The sequence below is a fragment of the Barbus barbus genome (assembly GCF_936440315.1).
Source record: "Barbus barbus genome assembly, chromosome: 28".
In the NCBI taxonomy this organism is placed as follows: Eukaryota; Metazoa; Chordata; class Actinopteri; order Cypriniformes; family Cyprinidae; genus Barbus; species Barbus barbus.
Genome location: NC_136756.1, coordinates 14,863,394 through 14,885,059, shown reverse-complemented (window position 1 = coordinate 14,885,059; position 21,666 = coordinate 14,863,394). Strand labels below are relative to the sequence as shown.

Here is a 21,666-nt window from a genome sequence, read left to right as displayed (position 1 = left end):
TTTTTGGTGAACCAAAATTTGGCAGACCGTTTATTTAAAGTGATTTACAGTGCATTCAAGCTACACAATTTATTAGTATGCGTGTTCCCTGGGAACTGAACTCATGACACTGCATCAGTAGTATTATGCTCTACTAGTTGAGCTGCTTTTCTAAATTTAACCTAACAAACCTGATTTAACAGTGGCGTATTAAGTATTTATATTTTACGCCTTGTACAATTGTTTAATTACAACAATGCGCACCTATGTATTCCTGCAACTTTCCCCTTTCCTGCCTCTCACATCCTTGTTTTCTCTTCATTGCCATCCCACTACTCTCATCCCTCTCTTTCCATTCAAGAGATCTTTCACGACAAAAGCATCTCTGTATGTGTCAATGTAACCCCTGTCTGTTCTCCTCATTATACAAAGCTCGGCTCTGCTGGCCCCATTATGACGTTTCTGAATTCAATCTATCACACAAAGGCTTCTTTAAGAAAAATGCAGAATTTGTAAACACTTTTAACAAACACAGGAGAACAATGACAAAATGTATTAAAGTGAAAACCCAGTGACAAAAGTGCCAGTCAATTCTATGATCACTGTTCACTGGTAAACAATCAAACAACCTTTACAATTGTGAAGATTGGGTCAGTAAGTTTTTTTTTTTTTTTTTTTTTTTTTTTTTAAAGAAATGTACTTGGAATAAAAATGGAATAATTGATCAAACGTGACAGTAAAGACATTTATAATGTTGAAAAAGATTTATATTGCAAATAAATACTGTTCTTTTGAAACTTCTATTCATCAAAGACTCCTGGAAAAAAGATATATTATTATGGTTTCTCTTGAGCAGCAAATCAACATATTCGAATGATTTCTGAAGGATAATAAGACACTGAACTGGAGTAAACAGGAGTAATGGATGCTGACAAATTCTAAAAACAGGAAACTTTTTTTTTTTTTTAATTGTAATAATATGTCCCAATATTACAGTTTTTACTGTATTTTTGATCAAGTAAATGCAGCCTTGGAGTCTTCTTTCAAAAACATTAAAAAAATGGATCCTTTATGGCAGCTGTTATGAGATTAGCTGATCTATGTACTGTACCATTATACAAGGGTACTTTTACATCTGGCTGATTTGGTTTAGATCTTCAGGGCTGATGTAACCAATTCTGAGCTCTTACCAAGCCATTGGCTGCCTTGAATCCCTATAAAAGCAGAGATAAGTGCTTGCAGTGCCATTTTTACAACCCATGCCATAAATGAAAGAGGATGAGAGAGACTGAGATAAGAGAGAAGGATTTACAGCAAAGTTACTCCATCAATCACTCATGGTTACCCTAGAGCCAACTTTTTGGATGTCTGTAAGTAGATGAGTCAAATATTTTCACATTAAGAGGGAAGGAAAAACAAACAGCACCCACAAAGGAGAAGGGCTAGTGGGTGGAATGGGAGATTTAACCATCACTAATTGTGTAATGAGAGCAGATTAGATTTAGTCCAGTATGAAGGTTGGCAGCTGGTAACACACTGGAACCTTCTTTTTGCGCGGAGTAAAGCTTCAACGTTGTAAACAAGTTTTGGTGTAATTTGCTGTTTAAGTCACAACAATGTGCTGTTGCCATTGAAATGCAAGATAAAAAGAGGACATGTTGTTCACAAACCACAGTCAGATATCACAGGTTTAGTGTAACAACCTAGCAACCATAAAAAATGTGTAACTGCCATGGATATAAAATAATTTCCTCGCGTTCAAAAACAACCAAGAAAAACGTCTTGTGCTGGCGAATGTCTTTCATCACAACTGACAAGTAAATGCATTGTCATGTATTATATAAGAGGTTCTCAAATATAACCATTCATTCAAAGCTAACATATCTGCACTGTTGTGTGTAATCTTATCATAAACAAACTATAGAAATAACAGAACATCAATAACATTGGATTGTATTAACAAGTCAGCAAAATTCCTAGAAAATGAATGCCATATTAAAGCATTTCTTTCCACGTCCTTAGCTAAAGGCTGTGTTTTCATTTAAAACCAGAAGGGATCGTGATTCTTATTTCCATGGCCCTTTAGAGAAGGGAAAGTTGGAGACGGAGTGAATAAGAGGAAAACAGAGTGTGCCAGTACGCTTGCCAAGATCATGGAGGAGTTTTGATTTACTTGATGTAGGCCATCGAGAACAAGAGATTTGTGTGCATTTATTTCTGTGCAATGCATTTATGCTGCCTTGTCGTATTTATCTTGGCAGTCTCAAGATTGCATAAGACTTATACAAGACAAAGATCATATAAAACCAGCAGAATTTGCAACTGAGGTGGCAAACGTATTTGAAATAGTTTATAAAATGCAATTTTCTATAAAAGAAAGAAACACCGGCAAAGTACAACAAAAACACTCATGCAGCACAATGATCTATAGCTACAATCAATATATGCTGAAATGAAAAACAGAGGAAGAAACCTAATGTATATATATATATATATATATTAAAAACGTATATCATAAAAACATGTATTTCAAAGCAGAAATACACACAATACTACTGTCAGTTTTGTAATATATTTATAATACTGTAGTATACTGTAGGAGTTATTTATCTACACGCACACACCTTGTATGTGTGTGTCTCCCTCTCTCTCTTTCTATAAATACATAAGTTACATACATACAATAATGGAAATAAGTTAGTTTAAATCTGTGTACTACTACCTCCAGGACAGGCAGGTCAGGGTCCAAATGCGTAAAACTATTTAAGACCACCGGACATCCATCTCCGGGTGCGATCTCCAGCTTCACCCCATCCCAAATGTTTTTAATTTTCCATGTACTGGACTCAAACAGCTCGTCCAGGGACGTGGGTTTGACACCTAGGGCGTCCGACTGCATCCCCATAAAGTAGACCATTACTAAAAGACTGTCACCTCTGTTTACGATGTATTATTTTATAACGGACTCCATGTCCTGTCATCCAGACTTCTGCTGTAACAACGAGTGTTTGTCTGTGTGAGTTTGGCTCTGGGCTGAAGGGAATACCCTGAGCTGCTAGACCACGCCCCTTGAATTCAGCCTTCCCCCCTCAGCGCGCATGTGGCCCCGCCCCTTCCATGACTAAAATCGTGATGTCAAGTTCCGGGAAACTCTGCTGTGTGTGAGCTACTAAAAATATCACTTTTAATCGCTTGATTATAACTTCATATGCCAAAAATAAACAAATGCAATTTAAATTATTATGTTAACCTATTGTATGATTCATTATTTAGTTTATGGCTATTTGTGAATAAAAAGTATTTGCTCAAATTAGCCTAATTCAATAGACTCAATAATTAAAAAAATAATAATAAAAAATAAAAACAACAATAATAATCAGTGCATTTAACATTTTTATTGTCTACAGATTTTTTTTTTTATTTTAAGAAAAAAGAATACAAAATAAATTTCACATAGGTTAATTTTGGAATTGTGAACCAGGCTTTGTGACACTATGAAGAATATCTAAACGAAACAATACAAATAGTTTTACTTTAAAGAAAATAAAGCAATGTTCATTGTCTTTCGTAAATGGCTATTCAGCATATTGTACAGCTTTGTTTTGTTGTAAATTAATCAATTTAAAATAAAATAAGATTAGATAGATAGTTAATACATTTTCTTCCTGATCCATCCTTTTTTGGGACTGCTACACTGTATATGAACAACCTAAATAGTAGGTTATTCATGTTTCAACCTCAAAATATTTGTTGAGCTACAAGCCTAGTTACCACAAAATAAAAAAAACAGCATGATGCCTTGATCCTGGCATAAATGCATACTAATAGCGCCCTCTGTTGGTAAACACTGGTAACTGTAACTAGTATTTTTTTGGGAATGACTGCAACACTGACGCAAAGCTCCTAAGGAAATTGAAACCCTCCAAAGGAACAGTGTTTTGCGAGAAAGAGCAGCAGCTGTCTGAGGCACCTGCTGGGGATGATGGTGTTTTCCCTGAGGTAACCATTATGATTACATCGTGAAATCTGACAAGACAGCTGTCTGAGTGAAGGAAAATGCTAAGTCTCTGTGCTGGAAGCTGTGAGCTGCACTGAAAACTTAAAGGTACACTGAAAAATTTTATTTATTTATTTTTGCAAATAATAAATAAAATAAAATACTCTGATGAAGTGATTGTTCACCCAAAAATAAAAATTCTGTCATTAATTAATCACCCTCCAAACCTGTAAGACCATCGTTCATCTTCAGAACGCATATTAAGAAATTTTGTATGAAATCGGAGAGCTCCCTGACCCTGCATAGACAGCAAAGCAACTACCAAGTTCAAGGCCCAGAAGGGTTTAAGGACATCATTAAAATAGTCCATATAACATCAGTGGTTCAACCGTAATTCTATGAAGCTACGAGAATCCATTTTTTGCGGCAAGAAATAAATAATAAAGACTTTATTCAACAGTGCCTCGTGGTACTCTCATGAATGGGTGTTGAAGACTGACACAGAAGAGAAGATATTTTAGAATAAAGTCTTAATTTTTGTTTTACGTTGCATATGCACAGTCAGAAAGCTGTCAGATTTCATAAAAAAAAAACATTAATTTGTGTTCCCAAGATGAATGAAGGTCTTATGGTTTTGGAACGACATGAGGGTAAGTAATTAATTACTGAATTTTAATTTTTGGGTAACCCCGAGAGATCAATCTTCTAGAAAAAGCTATTAATTCTCTAAGGAGGAAGTCGTATCATGACATCATCGTAACATCATATCATGACCATCCATGTTATGCAATTGTTTACTACTGATTATAGTTGCAACAATAATATGTATGGCTAGTATTAGCGACAATTTACAAAGCATAAACATTACACCTCAACGAAACGAATCAAACAATATAACAAACTCAATATCCATTGAGCAACCAGGCCAATAGGTGTCATTACAAAGTACAAAACTGCCGGTATTATTGGGTTGAATAAGAGCCAGCTAAGTGTTAAAATGTTTGCACCTTAAACTCAATTACTTTTTGCTTTATTTAGGATTCACATATGCTTTTACTGATGTACTGATGTTTCTTGTGACTACTTCTGATATTAGATTTGTAGCCATAATTCAAGGCAGCACAAACTGAACTGGATGTGAATAACCCTGGCATCTCTAATTGAACTGAAACAGTTGTTAGTTATGCTCGGTTGCTATGCAGAGCGATCATACAGAGTTATTATACTGAACACAGAATACAAATGCACATCATATACTGTTTATTTATTCATGCGCTCTGTGAACTCTAAAACTGTGAGAGAACTGGTGTCATATTATATTGCATTTAAGGCATTTAGTACTTTTCTCAGTAAAAATGTCCTTAGAATTAACCAATAACTACATAACAGCATTTTAAGCTATACTATTAATGTACACTACCACTCAAAAGTTTGGGGTGAGTAGGTTTTTTTTTTTTCTTTCATTCTGCAAAGGTGCTTTAAATTGATCGAAAATGACAGCAAAACATCTATAACATTACAACATATTTCTATTCCAAAGAAATGCTGTTCTTTTCAAATTCTATACATCAAATAATCCTAAAAAATGTGCCATGGTTCCATAAAAATATTAAACAGCACAGCTGTTTTCAAAACTGAAAATAAGAAAACTTTCTTGAGCAACAAAACAACATATAAATGTAATTTCTGAAGGATCATGTGAGACTGAAGACTGCGCTGCTGAAAATTCAGCTTTGCATCACAGGAATAAATTACATTTTCAAATATATTCAAATACTAAACATTTTAAATTGTAATATTTCACAAATTACTGTTTTTAACACACACATACACACACATACACGTATGTGTATATATATATACATATGTATGTGTGTATATATATATATATATATATATATATATATGTATGCACCTAAATGTCCATGCAATATTTTTCTTTAACAGAAATAATGACCCATGCTACCAAAAGTTTGGGATTGCTGTAACATGTATACTTAGGCTATCTCTGCCACAGCTGGAACTCAATTGCACAACCACTATTTGCGCTGCTCCCTGCAGGGAATGATAGATAACAGCTTGTTGTTCTCTTACAGCACCAGCATGGTTCATAAATCTTTGGAGAAGCTTCATTTGATCTCTTCTGTCATTTAGCCCAGACATATGCAGTCAAAAACCAGGTGACTATAGGATATGGAAGCCCCTTTCCAATGGACACTTAAACAAGGCTAAAGTACTTTTCTATTATCCTTCCTATTATCGGGAATCAAGGCCATCAGAGTTCTCGCATAAGTGTTAGCAAACAATGTTCACCCAGAACCCAGTCTCCTCTCCTAACAAGCCTGTGTGATCCTGAGAAAGGACACATGTACTTTGAGAGTACACGACTTCAAATAACAAATGTAATGAACTTTTTTATTTTTTTTTTGCTTTGCTTTTTCTGCATACTCATAATTTCAACCAGATACACAATTACACAGTGGTACCTTATCAAGGGAAAGCAATTGATAATGTTTTATTGATTTTGAGGTGCTTACAACTCCATAAAGCATAAATATCACATCAGTTCTAAGTGGTTAATTGGAATGTTTTGAAAATGTGACTGCTTCATGTTGTTCTTTCTTTCTTTCTTTCTTTCTTTTCTTTACTATGTCAAACTAAAGAATGACCTAAGGTATGCACTTCTCAGGCTGTGGAAAGCACCTGAAAGATGCACAGCCAAGATTGGTTTAAAATGAGCAGGAAGCAGCTTGTCACTCATTGGTATCCATTCACACCCACACACAAACACAAACGCCTTAAGGACATTTCAAACTGTAGTCTGTATCGACCTGGGGTGCATTTCCCAAAAGCATTGTTAGCTAACTATGGTGGTAAGTCTCATTGAACTCTATTGGTAACGACAACTTTTGACCATAGTTGCTTTTGGGAAACGCACCTCTGAACAGATTTCTTAATAATAATAGCCCACTATCTTAAGAAGAAATTATAAAACATTTATTGTATCTACATTAATATAACTAGATCTGTTAAAACCAGATCTGGTAAGATAAACTAGACAGACTATTAGAAGAAATAAATGGTTCTTACCTGTTTTCTTTCCTCTAAACCTTCCAAATCACAGTATAAAGCTTCATTCACGTACACACAACCCAAGCCGCACCACCGTATCAGTTGAACAAGTTGATCAAACCTGTCTTTCCAACACATCACCTCCTCAATTGAGACTTTTTAGCGTCAACTGCAAGAAATCCTCAATCTTGAGACAGATAGGAAGCTCAAAATTGTCCTTTGCCATTCGCTGACCTGAAAACACTGGACCTGTCCGACACATGTGGACTCAAACAGCTGTATCAATACGCAGGGAACACGGTAACACAACTCTCACTCTCTCAACCGTCTCTCACTGAACACTACAACGCTTGCTGAGGTTTTTGTCATAAACTCCTCTATTTACACCCTCAAGGTTACTCTGAAATCATTTGTAGTGGCTTTGATGCACAGGCTGAAATGAAAATGAAATTGCAAGTGAAGCAATCAAGCAAACCTAAAAACCTGTGTGACAACTTTCTGTTCCAACAAGAAATCACACCCTGTGAAAGAGTATTTTCTGGTGCTCACAGGATGTCATTGTAAAAACTTATTTTGTTTTCATTTTACCTTTTGGTATGCTTTAATAATAACTCCACCAAAGTTTGTTCTTTTACCCAGTTACAAAAAACTCCTTAATTTAGATTCAATTTATTTTTACTACAATATGTTCATTTGTTATGTAATCTGATTTCACACAGGTATTAAAAACATTTAAAAAAAAATCAGTTCTTGGAAATAAAGTTAAACAAAATCAAGGTACCAGATTGATAAGAAATAGTGAAATAATCACTGGATTTGACACAGTTTGTCAGTTAGCGATATCAAATCTTTGAAAGCTATTTAGAGTTTTTTTTTTTAGGTATAGCAGTAAAACTAGATTTCCATTTTGTAAATGAAATAGTCTATGTAATTTATTCAGTCATTAATCTCTTATTCAGAGTCTCTCTGTTTTTCTGTACAAATCTTTCGCAGACACTGCCATGCCATTAGTTAAATGGACAGTTCTTGGCTAGAATAAGCAGCAGTATGGACTGTCAAAGGTCTAGACGAAACCTGACCCACAAACACAGACCACACACAGGTGGATATTGATGTTCATGAGGACAGACCTTGTCAATGCATGTCTATGTGGCTTAAAACAATAATGTTGCTATAACAGACTCGGGAGTGCAATCCAACCAAAAACAACAGTTTTAAGTATTGAAAGTCACCAAACTTCTTTTCAAAAATAGGTCAAGAATTTAATTCACTGACTCAACGTAGTATGTAAACCTCAGATTCTTTTTCACACTGAGAGCTCACATACTTTCCTTTCTCGAGTGCCACAGAAACACCATTCTGTGGCTCAATTTATTACTCTGCTGTATTCTCTGGAGCTCCATTACGATTCTAAGGCGCTTTGACACTCAGAACTTGGCATTTAAAAGTGCTTTCTCCTCACCACTGAGGCCAAATAAGAAGCTATATCAAAAGCCCTGTCCAGTCACAAATGAGTACAGACAGTTACTAACATGGATACAAGTGAATCTGATACCACTGTCACCAAACATTTCTGCTGAAAAGATTATAATCATTCATTAAAAAAAAAGAAAAAAGTGTTGTGCCATGCTTATGTGAATGACTCAGTTTAGTGAGTTTAATAAGATCTGAAATCAATGGAGATCAATTTAAGGTGTTCACTGAGACACAAATTATGTTAAGAATTGGTCAATGACATACAGTATAAGAGTGTCCATGAGAATGAAAAGGAAACAATCTTTTAAAAATCTAGCTCAAAACACAAGTGTTAAATCATATTAAAAACCTTTAAAAAAGTATACTATTTTATACTGAATTAATTAAACAAAAGCAATATTTTCCTTACACTTTGAGTGTACACATCTAAATTATTATTTCTAAAAGTAATAATTCAAATAAAAAGTTATGTATATATATGTGTGTGTGTGTATGAATGAATGAATTGCAGAATATTGCAGAATGAATTAAACATGCTCATCCTATATGAAGTCACTGTAGTATGAAGTGCATTTTAACATATTTTAAATGAATTAATATATGTGGACAAACATGAGCATCATGTCATTAACCCAGCTGCTTTTTCTAACACTTCATTGACATTTATTCAAACAAATCCAAAACAAAACCCACACTGCCAAGAGCGGATCACATCCATTTCAAGATGACTCATAAAACTTGAAGCAGTTGCAGTGCACTACTGAAGTGGACCATATAATATGCGATAAAAGAGGGCTCAGTACCTGCAGAAGTGCTGACACATAAAACACCTGCCACTTAGCAAAAGTAACACATCATCCTTGAATATCTCTGGCCGAAATGTGCCACAGAAAAAAAAAACAGCCACGGGCAGCATAGCAACAACACCCTGTTCAGCATGCCAAATGTAGAGCTCACTATTAAGCGCAAGACATTCACAACTAACTCCAGACGCCGTTATTGATTAGTTGTAACCCATTTCATGACCAGGAACAGCAAGAATTTACATGTTTTTACCATGAAAACACCACGTCACTTAAAGTCCTCACTGGCTCTAATCCAGCATGCATGAAAACAGCAGAATACAGCCAAAGGGTGAGCACATACTTATACTAAATGAAAACACACGCACAAACAGACACACACACACTAACTCGCACCAGGTGAATCAGAACGAAACGACTTGAGTTTCTCTCTTACCAGATCATCCAGGATGGAGACAGGGAAATCAAACATGCACATCTTCACAGGCTGAGCCAGGGCTTTATGCAGGCTGAACAGAGATTTGGGCTCCATCTTACCCGATGGAGAGAGTGCAGGCTGCTGTCCAGGCGCCTGCTTCATATTAGGGGACTGCTTCTCCCCCTTGTCTGCTCTCTCATTGATACACAACTCCCTCCCTCTCTCTCCCTTTCAAGAGTGAGTGCACAGGCGCACTCTCTTTCGCACACAAAAACTACTTGCCTCTCTCTGTGTATTTCTTTTCACTGGTTACACGCAGCACAAACAGGAACTTGCTGAAGCTGTCACTAACACTCAGCCATCATCTACTTCTCTCACATCAGGAGACGGTAAGAAATCTGAACGACTCGACCTCCTCCCAGCGCTTCCTTTTGCACATTGTCTCGTTGTCTAACAATTTCCTAACCATGTAAACACCCACACACCCATACATGCGACGTAGGTATGCAGGTAGATCTTGCTTTAAAATGCAGCGTCTCTGCAGAACAGTGTCTCTCTCCCTCCCTCTCTTAAGGCATCACATTCAGTCCACGGCTGTCGCTCACACTCCTCATGAAGATATAGACGAGTTTGGCCGGGTGTTTTCTGCGTTCTGCTGTGCTTTTCCCCTGACATGCCCCTTAGAGACCATGTGTTTGTGTATCTGAGAGCGCTTCGGCAGTGGAAAAGTGCTTTCTGGCTCATGTGCCCTGTGCATTTTGTTCGAGCAACAAACAAAGTGCCCAGAGTGTGTTCTCGCTCGCGTGACCAGTCTGCCCAGTGACCTGTGCAGCTGGGAGTCTGGGTCTGGATCCTACAAAACACACAAACACACACACACACACACACACACACACACACACACACACACACACAAACACACACATAAATGGCCGACATACACTCAGATACATTAAAGAGTTGAAAAAAATTGCAATGCCCTATCATTAAATCTAGGTCACGACGAAGCTTTTTGACCACAAACAGCTGTCCTATTCTAAAACAGCCATAACAGTATATGAGATATTTGTCTTGTACTCTGCGCAAGTTAACGGATGCAGACAAATGCATACATCCATCATGCAACAGGATAAAAAAGCATAAACCCGGATAGTAGAACACAGTTAGATATCGGAGGGTTGCATGTGATGATTATCTAACGGTTAGCATAGTTGAGAACCATGGGGAGGTGGCACTCTATTATGAAAGCACAGACTGTGGGAACTGTTTTGAAATGCAGAGGATATCCTACGCAGCCATAGAGAGATGTGGTTGCCATGGAGACAGCAAATGCTCAACCTTTGAAAAGAGATGCCTAGAGGAACTGCAATAAAGTCCACAGAGACAACTGTATTTGCACAAGAGCACCATATCTCACCACAAAGACGTGTGCACAAAAGCAGTTTCTATATCATATCTGACTCAGATTTGTGCACTACAGTTGCATTCACTAATATGCACTAACATGTCTTGACTGCATTCATGTCAGTCCATTCACGTCCAGACATGTGCAAGTTTTCTTGTGAACAGATGGATTGTTGAAACACTACCTCTCAAGTATGATGGCTTTAACGGTTCAAACTTCAAACACAGACCAAGGAGATGTAAAACATAATACAACACTCAATTTTATAGAGTATTTGAAAGGATAATTGAACAATAGCGAGTTCTCTACTATTTAATCTTAATAAAAAATAAAACACTAAAACTAAAATCAATTGCTTAATGCAACAAGTGAACTTAGGCATCACAACATTATAATTTACAGTATGAAAAATAGATATTCATTTTGAGATTTGATAAAGATTATATTGTTAATACACAGTATTTGGATCATTAGCATTAAAATGAACTTGTTATAGATGACAGTAAAGGTAATCTAAACGTTAAAAAGAGCATGCATAATTAAATATCTGTTTAAATGTGATTTTTAAAGTAATTAATACTTTTATTCAGCAAGGATGCAATAAATAGTGTTTGCTTGAACTTTATAGTCATCAAAGAATCAAAAACCTTATTTAAATTGCAATTATATTATTCTTTTTATTGTGTTTTTAATAAGATAAAAACATTAAAAATTCGTACAGACTCCAAACTTCTGAATGGTAGTGTACATTATGTAGTCAATATGGAAAAATTTAAAACAATCTCTAATACAAGCCAATAATCACAATGGAGCCAATATATGGTGCATCTCTAATTTATATCATGCAATGTGATGCTTACATTGCAAATCATTTAAAATTTACATTTTATTGTAGAAGAGACTTTGAAGCATTTAGCTTCAGTTGAAGTGAACCTAATATTGTATTTTTGTTTAATGCATTATTTCATTTTCTCACAAAAATGATTGAGATCGCAAAACAATTGCTGAACCCTCTGCAGAACAGTTGCGTTCCCTCTGTTAAGGAGCCCTGCTTTTATAAACACTCTCTAACTAAGAACTGTGTGTTGTAGAATAAGAGGTCATAGAAAGGCAGGGAAGGAAGCACAGCTTCTGTCTGAACATACACAGAGATCCAACTCCACACAAAGACAGGACAGGGTGGTGTTGGAGACGTTCACTTGAATGTTCCACTCGGCCTCAGGATACTGGCAATGGAATCATGAAGAAACGTTACACGTAGATGGGAAACTTCTCTCTCAAGATAAAATTTTCCAAGGGTTGTACCTCAACAACCACACATTGAAGCAGGCTATTTTAACAGCGTGAAGACAGCTACTGTACTGTTAAGAATGATTCTATTAAAATATGTACCTCTAACTGGAAGACCAATGAAACGTGGTGACAGATACACATCCTATTGCCAAAGAGGATGCCACAAAAATTCTGCATCCTCTTTATTGTGCAATGACTCGTCGATTATAACATGCTGTAAACAACTGTCTGCACATTCTTAAAAGCTTTTCCTTTGTTTATAACATCAGTTAAACAATTCTGAGTTCCCCTTTTCCTGACACAGAACATTTTCCTTTTGCCAGTTTCCATATCAGTATAGAACACACACACACACACACACGTTGTTTTTGTGGTTTATGGGGACTCTCCATAGGCGTAATGGTTTTTATACTGAACAAACTGTGTGTGCTATTGCCCTACACCAACCCTACACCTAAACTTAGCCCTCACAGGAGACTTTGTGCATTTTTAGATTTTCAAAAAAACACCATTTAGTATGTTTTTTAAGCCTTTTGAATTACGGGGACATAGGCAGTGTCCTCATAAACCACCTTCATATTGTAATACCTCTGTCATACCCATGCCATTATACAAATTTGTGTCCTCATAAACCACATAAACATGCACACACACACACACACACACACACACACACACACACACACAAGGTATGAAACATAGTGACTGAGAAAGTCAGAATAAACAGTGATAAAATGTGACTTGTTCTTCTAAATCATAATTTGTTGGTAAAATGTGTGAAAGAAATGTTAAAATTGTTACTAGGCCTCCTGCTGGTGACCCACTGTGAAACGGTCACATGGTTACTCCAAAGGGTCAAAGTTTGGCTGGTTAGCTTGGCCCAGTTAGTCCTGGCCGGTAGATGCTGTAACTACATCATCCAGCTTAAAAGAGCATGTATTGATGTTATGTATTGCTAATATTTAATTATATTGTTGTCGATGTTTTCTCTGTGTCCGAACAGCTAGGGTTCTTAAAATCATGAAATAGCTACATGTTTTCATGTTGCAGGATAATTGCTAGTAAATGTAATAATAAATTAATAAAAGGTATTAAAAATTAATAAATTAACTTAAACTTAAGGGGGTTAAACAATATACGTTACATATTTAGAGATTTTTAATGCATTGCTTTTTTCAGTTTCTTTAAGGATAAAAATTAAATTTTCAAATAATTTTAAATGACACAAAACTTGGAGCAACTTTAATAAGTAAATTAAACTAACTAACTAATCAAGGGTTTTAAGCAACTGCTTTTAAGATGAATGGGAATGCTAACAGATAGAGACCTCCTTGGCCCAACATGTCCTTGTTTTGTTCTATAAATATTATCCCTAATAATAACATATAATTTAATCTGCTATGCAGATATTTTTGAACAAACAAACAAACAAATAACTAATAGGGTATGCCTTGTCACTCACCAGTTAAGTTCAAAAACAGATAAAAAAGTTTATGGTCAATTGATACTACACAGCGAAATTAAAGTAGGTAGGCATAAGATGCCCAGATGTTGCCTCGAGTTCAGATAGTACTCGAACATTTCTTTTATCTCCTTATTTTTAATAGGTTTCTCAATGCCGTGCACACGTGACCTGTTATAATAGGTGCGTTCGACTTCATGCAGCACTTAGCAGACCGATCGGCGGCTGACTTGAAGCAGTGCATGCCGGTTAGAAATTTAGTCCGACTTGAACCGGCGCCGACCACACGTCACTGTCACGTGTGGCCAGTGGCGTAACTTTGCTTTGAAAAGTGGTGGGGACAGCGCACAACTCGTTTTGCTATTTGTTTATTTAATAACTGAATTTACTTGGGACTGAGTTCAGAGTTGGAAATGCACTTAATTTTCACTTTGATGTACACATGCATCACATTCACAAATATGTCTATAAACATCCAAATAAGCAAAACGTAACATTGACAATGTGAATGTTACGTTTTGCTTATCACAACACATCCAGGGTAGCTAATATCAATCAAAATACGCAAGATAAATGCTCAGCTGCAGCGTATTCATTAATCCCCAATCAATTGTGTGTGTGTGTGTGTGTGTGTGTATTACGATTCATTCCACTTTGAATTACTTGAATGAATGAATTTTCTCTTAATACCAGCCGGACAACTTGCTAAAAGCAGGTGTGATCGATGCACGCGCTCAACATTACGTCAAGAGTCAAGACAAGCCCACAAAATGTTTCCTCATCCAATCAAATAATTTAACCAATCCTGAACTACGCAAAACCTCGTGTAAAACATGAATGAGAGTTAATTTGTGTTTAAAATGGTTAAACTACCTTTATTAATTAAATAAATGAAATTGTTTTGACGAATCTTTTTTTTTATGACGTTTGTATAAAAGCTCTATTTTTTCCTCCCCCACCCCACATGTAAAGGCTAGTTAACGGTAAATGTTGCTACCTATAGCATAAATGTTAAAACATCAACAAAATGTCCAAAAGAAAGTATGGAAGTGATATAAGAAGCTTTTTAGTGAAGCAGCCACGCACATTGCACACTGAGTCCGAATTTTTCGCCCGAAATTTTCGCACGTTGAAAAATAAATACGACCTCACGTTTTGTCAATCACGTTTGCACACTGCCTCCGAAATTGTCGTCCGTCAAAAAATAAATTCGGATCGGGTTCGATTTTTTGCGTTTTTCGCATCCGTATAAAGCATTTTGAGATGCTTTGAGAAGGTGTTTTGACAATTCAGAGCCACCGTACAAGCGAAAGCCAAAATCCAAAATAGTGTCAGACAAATTAATACACTTCGTCTTGCAGCAGAGAGCACTTTATGACAAACAAATTGCGGAATACAAAGATACAGAATATAAAGAACTGCTGTAGCCTATTTTTTTATGCCTGGCGCGCACCTTTCCGATGCCGCAGTTCGATGTTTGTGTGTGGGTGTATCCATACCTCAGACAGTCTCTGTTCAGGATAAATTGGTTCACGGAAATTGGTGGTCTTCTTTTTAATATGTGGATTCAGTATCGATAGCAAAGTATCAAACTGAGGTACTGACATCCTGAAATAAACTTTGAATCTCGGGATAATCCCGCAGCTCTTTGATGAGGAGGTGGAACGCTCCTTCCTCTCTGCGCAATCTAAGGATTGGATGGACCCAATATTTCCTTTTTCTTTTTCTTTTTTTAAAAAGAGAGAGGACAACAAAATCATCCTCACTGCTTGAAGACATTTTGTATAGTTTTGTGAATTTTTCCCCAACGGATTAATTAAAACGCATCGGACTCCGTGTGCAAGGTCTCTGTGGGTGACGAATTTTTAAGATTGCGAATGCGATAAAACGCATGAGGAAATTTCGGACTCAGTGTGCAGAGACCTTAAGACTAAAATACAGTATTAACATTGTAGACTACAAATACATTTTAAAAGAGGTACAGGATCTGTAGACTAATTAATTATAGGGAAAGGAAACTACATATCCCATGACGCATATCGCGTATCTCGCGATAGTTTCACAACGAGACTTAATATTCATCTTTGAGGATGTTGAAAAGCTTCTGACCGGCGGAAAAAATGTGTTAAATGAATGAATTAGATTATGAAGAGTGACGATTTGTAGATGGTGCTTTTCCTTTAATATATACCTTACGCAATCTATTTTTCAGATACTTTTTAAAAGTGGTGGGGACAATATCGAGCCTGGTAAAAAGTGGTGGGGACATGTCCCACCCGTCCCACCCGTAAATTACGCCTATGCGTGTGGCATCAAAGTACCGCGATAGCGTTTCGAGAGCAGCCGGTTGACTCAGCCGGCGCAATTTCTCCAGAGCGACTGCGGGAGCGCTGATGACGACACAGCTGTTTCACGATTGGCCAAGTTCACCACATGACAACAACGACGTGTATTTCGGGTTTATTCTGACAACTTCAGTCCCACTAATGCTCATATACGGACTTAATTAAATTAACTTTTCATGTCATCTTCATCTCGTAAGTCAAGTTTATTAAAAGATTACAATTATTTTTACTGCAATCATTTTTTTGTTAATTCGTTTATATAGGTTTTGTGCATAGGTTTATTTTGGACCTTTTTCATACAGACCCTTTACAGTATTAAGCTGCATAACCTATTTAGATAATAATTTTGTTATGGAATAAATCAAATGTCAATCTTACAGATTTTTAATATAATGTGGTCATCATGGATTCTGATTGATACTAATTGTCTAGTTGCTGGGTTCATCCATCTTCACTTGCATGTGATTACTGCCAACAACTCTGGCTGGATGTCAACTTAATACAACATTCAGATCACTTTCATAAGCTGGTATAAATCATAATAGAAAGGCAAATAAATTGGGCTTATCCGTAGGCCTGTTCATGGTGTTCACGTATGAATGTTCATGGTGTTTTGTCTTACTAAAATGTGCTTACCTAACTGGAGAAATAGTCAAATAAGTAAACAAATATGTAACATCCTAATTCTTTTATCTGTAATGAAAACCACATTTAGTACATACAATTATTATCTTCATAGATTATTTTTATTAAGTTGCAGTAGCAAAAACACACATAATGAATCATACTGCACAAGTCAAATTTTCAATATGTTCTGTTTATTTACTTAAAACTTGTTTCTGTCGTGATGACACCCTTTCAAAATATTACATACATCTTAAAGGTTTATTAAAACAATACTTATTACATTGAACCTTTACTCACTTTCGTTGCTCATTGTGCTCAATTTCATACAACAATAACGGCATTTCTATAGCTTCCAGTTCGTCTGCAATAAAGCAAGCAAACGCCACGTGATCTGCCATGACTGAGGTAGATGCAGCAAACTACGAGAGCCCCGAAGTGTCCGACTTAACGACTCCGTTTTCAACTCCGCCCTTGACTGCAAGCGGCTACTCTCGTCGATCGCCGTCTGTAGCCGTGCTTCAAGTCGAACGCACCTTTTTCCTCGCGCTGCTAGGATCAGGTGGTAGATATTATTGAAGCATATTTTTTATTTGTATTTCAAATAATTTCATATATAAAAGCTATTATATAGAATAAAAACTTTATACATTTTATATATATTATAAAAACCATTATACTAATAATGGTTTCTTATACTTTTGAAAAGAAAATCTTTTAATGCGGTTTTTGAGCCCATTGCGCCCCCTGGAGGGAGTAAACTTTCTCCTATAGGAAACAGCTATTAGCTTCTAGCATTTGTTTCCTTGCGCTTGCCGTAGACTTGTGGGAGTTTATGTAAAAGCATGATGGCGGCGGTCTGTGCAAGAACGCTCAGTAAGGTCGCCCGGTTAGTTTTAGAAACGCCGACATGCCGTGTAGCAAACACTGCAGCAATAGTGCCGAGAATCTCCATGAGATACCAAGGAAGGGCTTACAGTACCGGCGGAGCGGGATTTAGATCCAGAACGCTGCTCGCTGCGACGGTGCGTGGCAGTGGGAGAGTGCTGGGATGCGCCTTCTTGCTCGGTGGTGGTTTCGGCTTGTACCAGACCGTCAAACTGACGCTTCAGCGTCATCTTGCAGAGGAAAAATCAAATGTATATATATATATGAGAGTGTTGAAATGTGCCCTTAATTTTGGGGTTGTTTGTTCACCATGGTTTTATGAACTTGTTTTGAACAGGCACCTGAGCTGGGGACAGATCTGAAGTTAACTCTGTATCAGTATAAGACCTGTCCGTTTTGCAGCAAGGTGCGAGCCTTCCTGGACTATCATGGTCTGCCATATGAAATTGTGGAGGTCAATCCCGTCATGCGACAGGAGATCAAGTGGTCCACTTACAGAAAAGTTCCCATCCTGATGGTGAACGGTACAGTGGTATGTAGCTATTCGCTTCTTTCTGATGATGATCGAAAGCAGCTTTCTGATATATGATGCTTCAGCTCATCAAGTCCCTCTCTTTGTTTATATCTCAATAGCAGCTCAATGATTCTTCTGTAATAATTAGTATTTTGAAAACATACCTGGTCAGCAGGTGAGTATCTTCTACTTGATGATCTTTTTATTTGAATGTTCATGTTAAAATTTATAGTGATTTTATAACATAAATTTAAAATGATTTTAAAAATGATTTTGTTAACACTTTAGTATAGAGACAAATTCTTACTGAGCATGCCTGTTATTAATATATTGGCTGTTTATTAGTACTTATAAAACACACATTCTGCATGGCCATAATCTACATCCTTAATCCTACCCAATTCTACCTTGCTAAGTAATACGCAGCAAATAAGGAGTTTTAGACAAAAGTCGTAGGTTTGTTAATATCGAGAATTTGACCTTAAAATAAAGTGTGACCAAGGGACCCCATTTTTAATGGACCCCCCCAAAGTATGATTATTCTAGTTTTGTTCACAGTATTGATTGGAAATTGACAATTTGATGTTTTCCTGAAGTTGGAGGGGGATTGATGGAGAATGAACTTTTGAGCACTGTGTTCGGTTTTGTAATAGTTGCTTTGCTTTAGGTAAATAAATGTAAATATAAATGCAAATTTTGATTTTGATCCCTGCTTCCTTTAGGGAAAAAACTGTATCTGAGATTCTCACTTGTTATCCTGAGATGAAGGCAAAAAATGACAGTGGAAAAGACGTGATAGAGTTTGGCAATAAGTACTGGGTCATGGTGCGAGAGACAGAAGCTGATCATCTATATCCTGGAAAAGAGACCAGAAAGTAAAGCAAATCAGTTATGTCTGAAAGTGATTGCTTTATTATCCTTTTTTTAAATTGAATTTACATAGTCAAACATAATTATTTAACAATTTTTGCCCAGAGAGGAGATTAAATGGCGGAAATGGACAGATGAGTGGCTGGTGCACCTAATTTCCCCAAATGTTTACCGCACGCCGACTGAAGCCCTTGCATCCTTTGACTACATAGTGCAAGAAGGCAAATTTAGCACATTTGAGGGATTCTTTGCTAAGTATTTTGGAGCTGCTGCCATGTGGATCATTTCAAAGAGATTGAAAAATAGGTATATTTTTAAGCATTTTAAATGATACATAATAAAGAAATTTGTCAAAAATGTTTTGATGATAAAGTTTAACCTCATCATACTACACAGACACCAGCTGCAAGATGATGTAAGACAGGATCTCTACAAGGCTGTCAATGATTGGGTGGCAGCCATTGGAAAAAACAAGAAATTTATGGGAGGCGATCAACCCAACCTTGCAGATCTGGTAAGTTTTACTCTAAAATTATACATAAATACACTTTTTTATGTTGATGAAAGAAGTCTCTTTTGGTCACAAAAGCTTAATTTATTTGATCTAAAATACTGTAAAAGCAGTAATATTGTTAAATATTATTACAATTATATTTTTTTCAATTTTAATATATTTTAAAATGTAATGTATACCTTTGATGACAAAGCTGATTTTCAGCAGCCAATGCTCAGCATTTATTTTAAATAGAAATGTTTTGTAACATTAAAATGTCTTTACTGTCACTTTTGGTCAATTTAATGCACACTTGCTAAATAAAAGTTGTCTTTTTTTGGACCCCAAACTTTTGAATGGTAGTGTTTATTTTTCTCAGTGTCACAATTGCTTGAGGGGTGTGAATTAGGGCTGATCGATATATTATATAGGGCTGATCATGCGCATCTCGTCAGTAAAGCCGTTTCCATGATTAGCAGTAAATCTCCATCACCTGCTTTCAAATGGAGCAGCATTTAATACACAGAGCTGTAGATCACTGACAAGCTACACAATATCGCGTTCATTATTGCAGATTAATTGCTCTCGATAATGAACGTGATATTGTGTAGCTTGTCGGTGAACTATGGCTCTGTGTAGTTAATGCTGCTCCATTTGAAAGCAGGTGGAGATGGAGATTTACCGCTAATCACGGAAGCGGCTTTACTGTCAAGATGCGTATGACAATCGCATGCGATATATCGCCCAGCCCTAGTGTGAATTAGATTATTTCTGCTTCTTCATTACTAGCATGTTTATTTATCTGGTATGGTGGAAAATAACTTCTTACACCATGTGTTTTCAACACAGGCCGTGTTTGGTGTTCTGAGGGTTATGGAGGGCCTTCGGGCATTTGATGATATGATGGAACATACCAAGGTGAAGAACTGGTATCGACGCATGCAGAAGGCCACACAACGGGAGTCATAAAATCAAAGCTTCTATCATCGCTGCGTCAACTTGAAGCACTTGATACCACAGCACAACTTCTTAATGTCCGAAAAAAACAAGCTTGATGCATCTAATGGTAGTCTACTGGTTTTGCGAATCTTAAAAGACTAATTTTTGTCCAGCAATTGAAGTTGCTTCCATCCTTCCTTTGCTCGGACTGTAATCACGGAGCTAAGTATCTAATTTGAAGATATTAGAAAAAACTGAATTCTGCACCCCCTCATAATTTATTTTGCAACTAAACTGGATTTCTGGATTTCTCTCATAGTGCTTATTTTTCTTTAAGCAAAGTGCAACCTGAAGTAAATGCTATCTAAAGTAAAACAACCTCATATAGTCTATAGACATTGTGAATGGGTTTTAGAGGGATTGTTTTGAAATCATCCAATTTTTTCCATCTCTGTGAACTAGTTTGAAGCTTGAAAATAGGTTACCAACAAATGTATAATCTGGTAATTTAGTCCATTTTTAAGCAAATGACGGTTAATGTTTTTTCTGTAAATTACTCGTTCTTGTTTTGTTTTTTTAAATTTGTTTTGTTCGTTTTGTAATACTGAAGTGCTGCCACTCTCATCATGTGGTATTTAGGTTACTTAAGCAGATGAGCTCAGCCCTGATAGATGCTTATGTCTACCTCAGTTTGCATTACTGTTCTCTGGTTCGTAAGTGTCCAATTTGAGGTTGCAGTGACTTTAAAATCTGTGGTTTACTGAATGTTCATATTAATGGGTTTCAACCTTGGGTCCTCAAGGGGTTTAACTTAAAATGTAATCTTACGGAGTAATGGTTATGTGAAAGTTGCTTTGGACATTTGGAGTATCCAGTTAACCAAGAACTTTTGCGTATGCATCATATTTTGATTCGACAAAAGTGATACATTTTTGTCAATGAAATAAAGTAAAAATCTCAAGCAGATGGTTGTCAGCTAGTCATGTTTTTCTCGAAATAAAGTGTATAAATATACACTGTTCATTCTAATGTCACCACAGCAGATTGTGTATAAAATTGCAATTTATGTACGAGAAAATTTCATGGAC

General features: G+C 36.5%; 2 protein-coding genes across 6 annotated transcripts in view; one reads left to right on the top strand and one right to left on the bottom strand.

Annotated features, from left to right (window-relative positions):
* Nucleotides 1–10,193, bottom strand: part of LOC306847818 (ral guanine nucleotide dissociation stimulator-like) — a 24,820-nt gene extending 14,627 nt beyond the window's left edge. Inside the window, exon 1 of one of the 3 annotated variants that reach the window (XM_079381993.1) lies at nucleotides 9,764–10,193. In XM_079381993.1, the coding sequence (XP_079238119.1) occupies nucleotides 9,764–9,907 (144 nt within the window). In that variant the 5' untranslated portion in view covers nucleotides 9,908–10,193. Of the gene's footprint in view, nucleotides 1–2,701; nucleotides 3,020–7,066; nucleotides 7,466–9,763 lie in introns of those variants that run through there. The other 2 variants (XM_079381994.1, XM_079381992.1) reach the window with 2 other exon arrangements.
* Nucleotides 9,978–21,541, top strand: LOC306847820 (prostaglandin E synthase 2-like). 3 transcript variants are annotated; one of them, XM_079381996.1, is made up of 7 exons: nucleotides 9,978–10,134; nucleotides 18,100–18,294; nucleotides 18,396–18,451; nucleotides 18,999–19,151; nucleotides 19,252–19,452; nucleotides 19,543–19,660; nucleotides 20,489–21,541. In XM_079381996.1, the coding sequence occupies exons 2-7, from the start codon at nucleotides 18,229–18,231 to the stop codon at nucleotides 20,606–20,608; spliced, it is 714 nt and encodes a 237-aa protein (XP_079238122.1). In that variant the 5' UTR covers nucleotides 9,978–10,134; nucleotides 18,100–18,228; the 3' UTR covers nucleotides 20,609–21,541. The 3 variants fall into 3 exon arrangements, with proteins under 3 accessions (XP_079238122.1, XP_079238124.1, XP_079238123.1); XM_079381997.1 differs by lacking the exon at nucleotides 9,978–10,134 and adding an exon at nucleotides 17,705–18,013; XM_079381998.1 differs by lacking the exons at nucleotides 9,978–10,134; nucleotides 18,396–18,451 and adding an exon at nucleotides 17,694–18,013.
* The last annotated feature ends 125 nt before the right edge of the window (nucleotides 21,542–21,666 follow it).

Excerpts from the sequence above, each read along its gene's own strand:
- LOC306847820 (XM_079381997.1), top strand. The coding sequence starts at position 17,720 with ATGATGGCGGCGGTCTGTGCAAGAACGCTCAGTAAGGTCGCCCGGTTA. Across the intron at positions 18,014-18,099 it reads TTGCAGAGGAAAAATCAAAT|GCACCTGAGCTGGGGACAGA; the intron begins GTATATATATAT and ends TGTTTTGAACAG. Across the intron at positions 19,453-19,542 it reads TCAAAGAGATTGAAAAATAG|ACACCAGCTGCAAGATGATG; the intron begins GTATATTTTTAA and ends CATACTACACAG.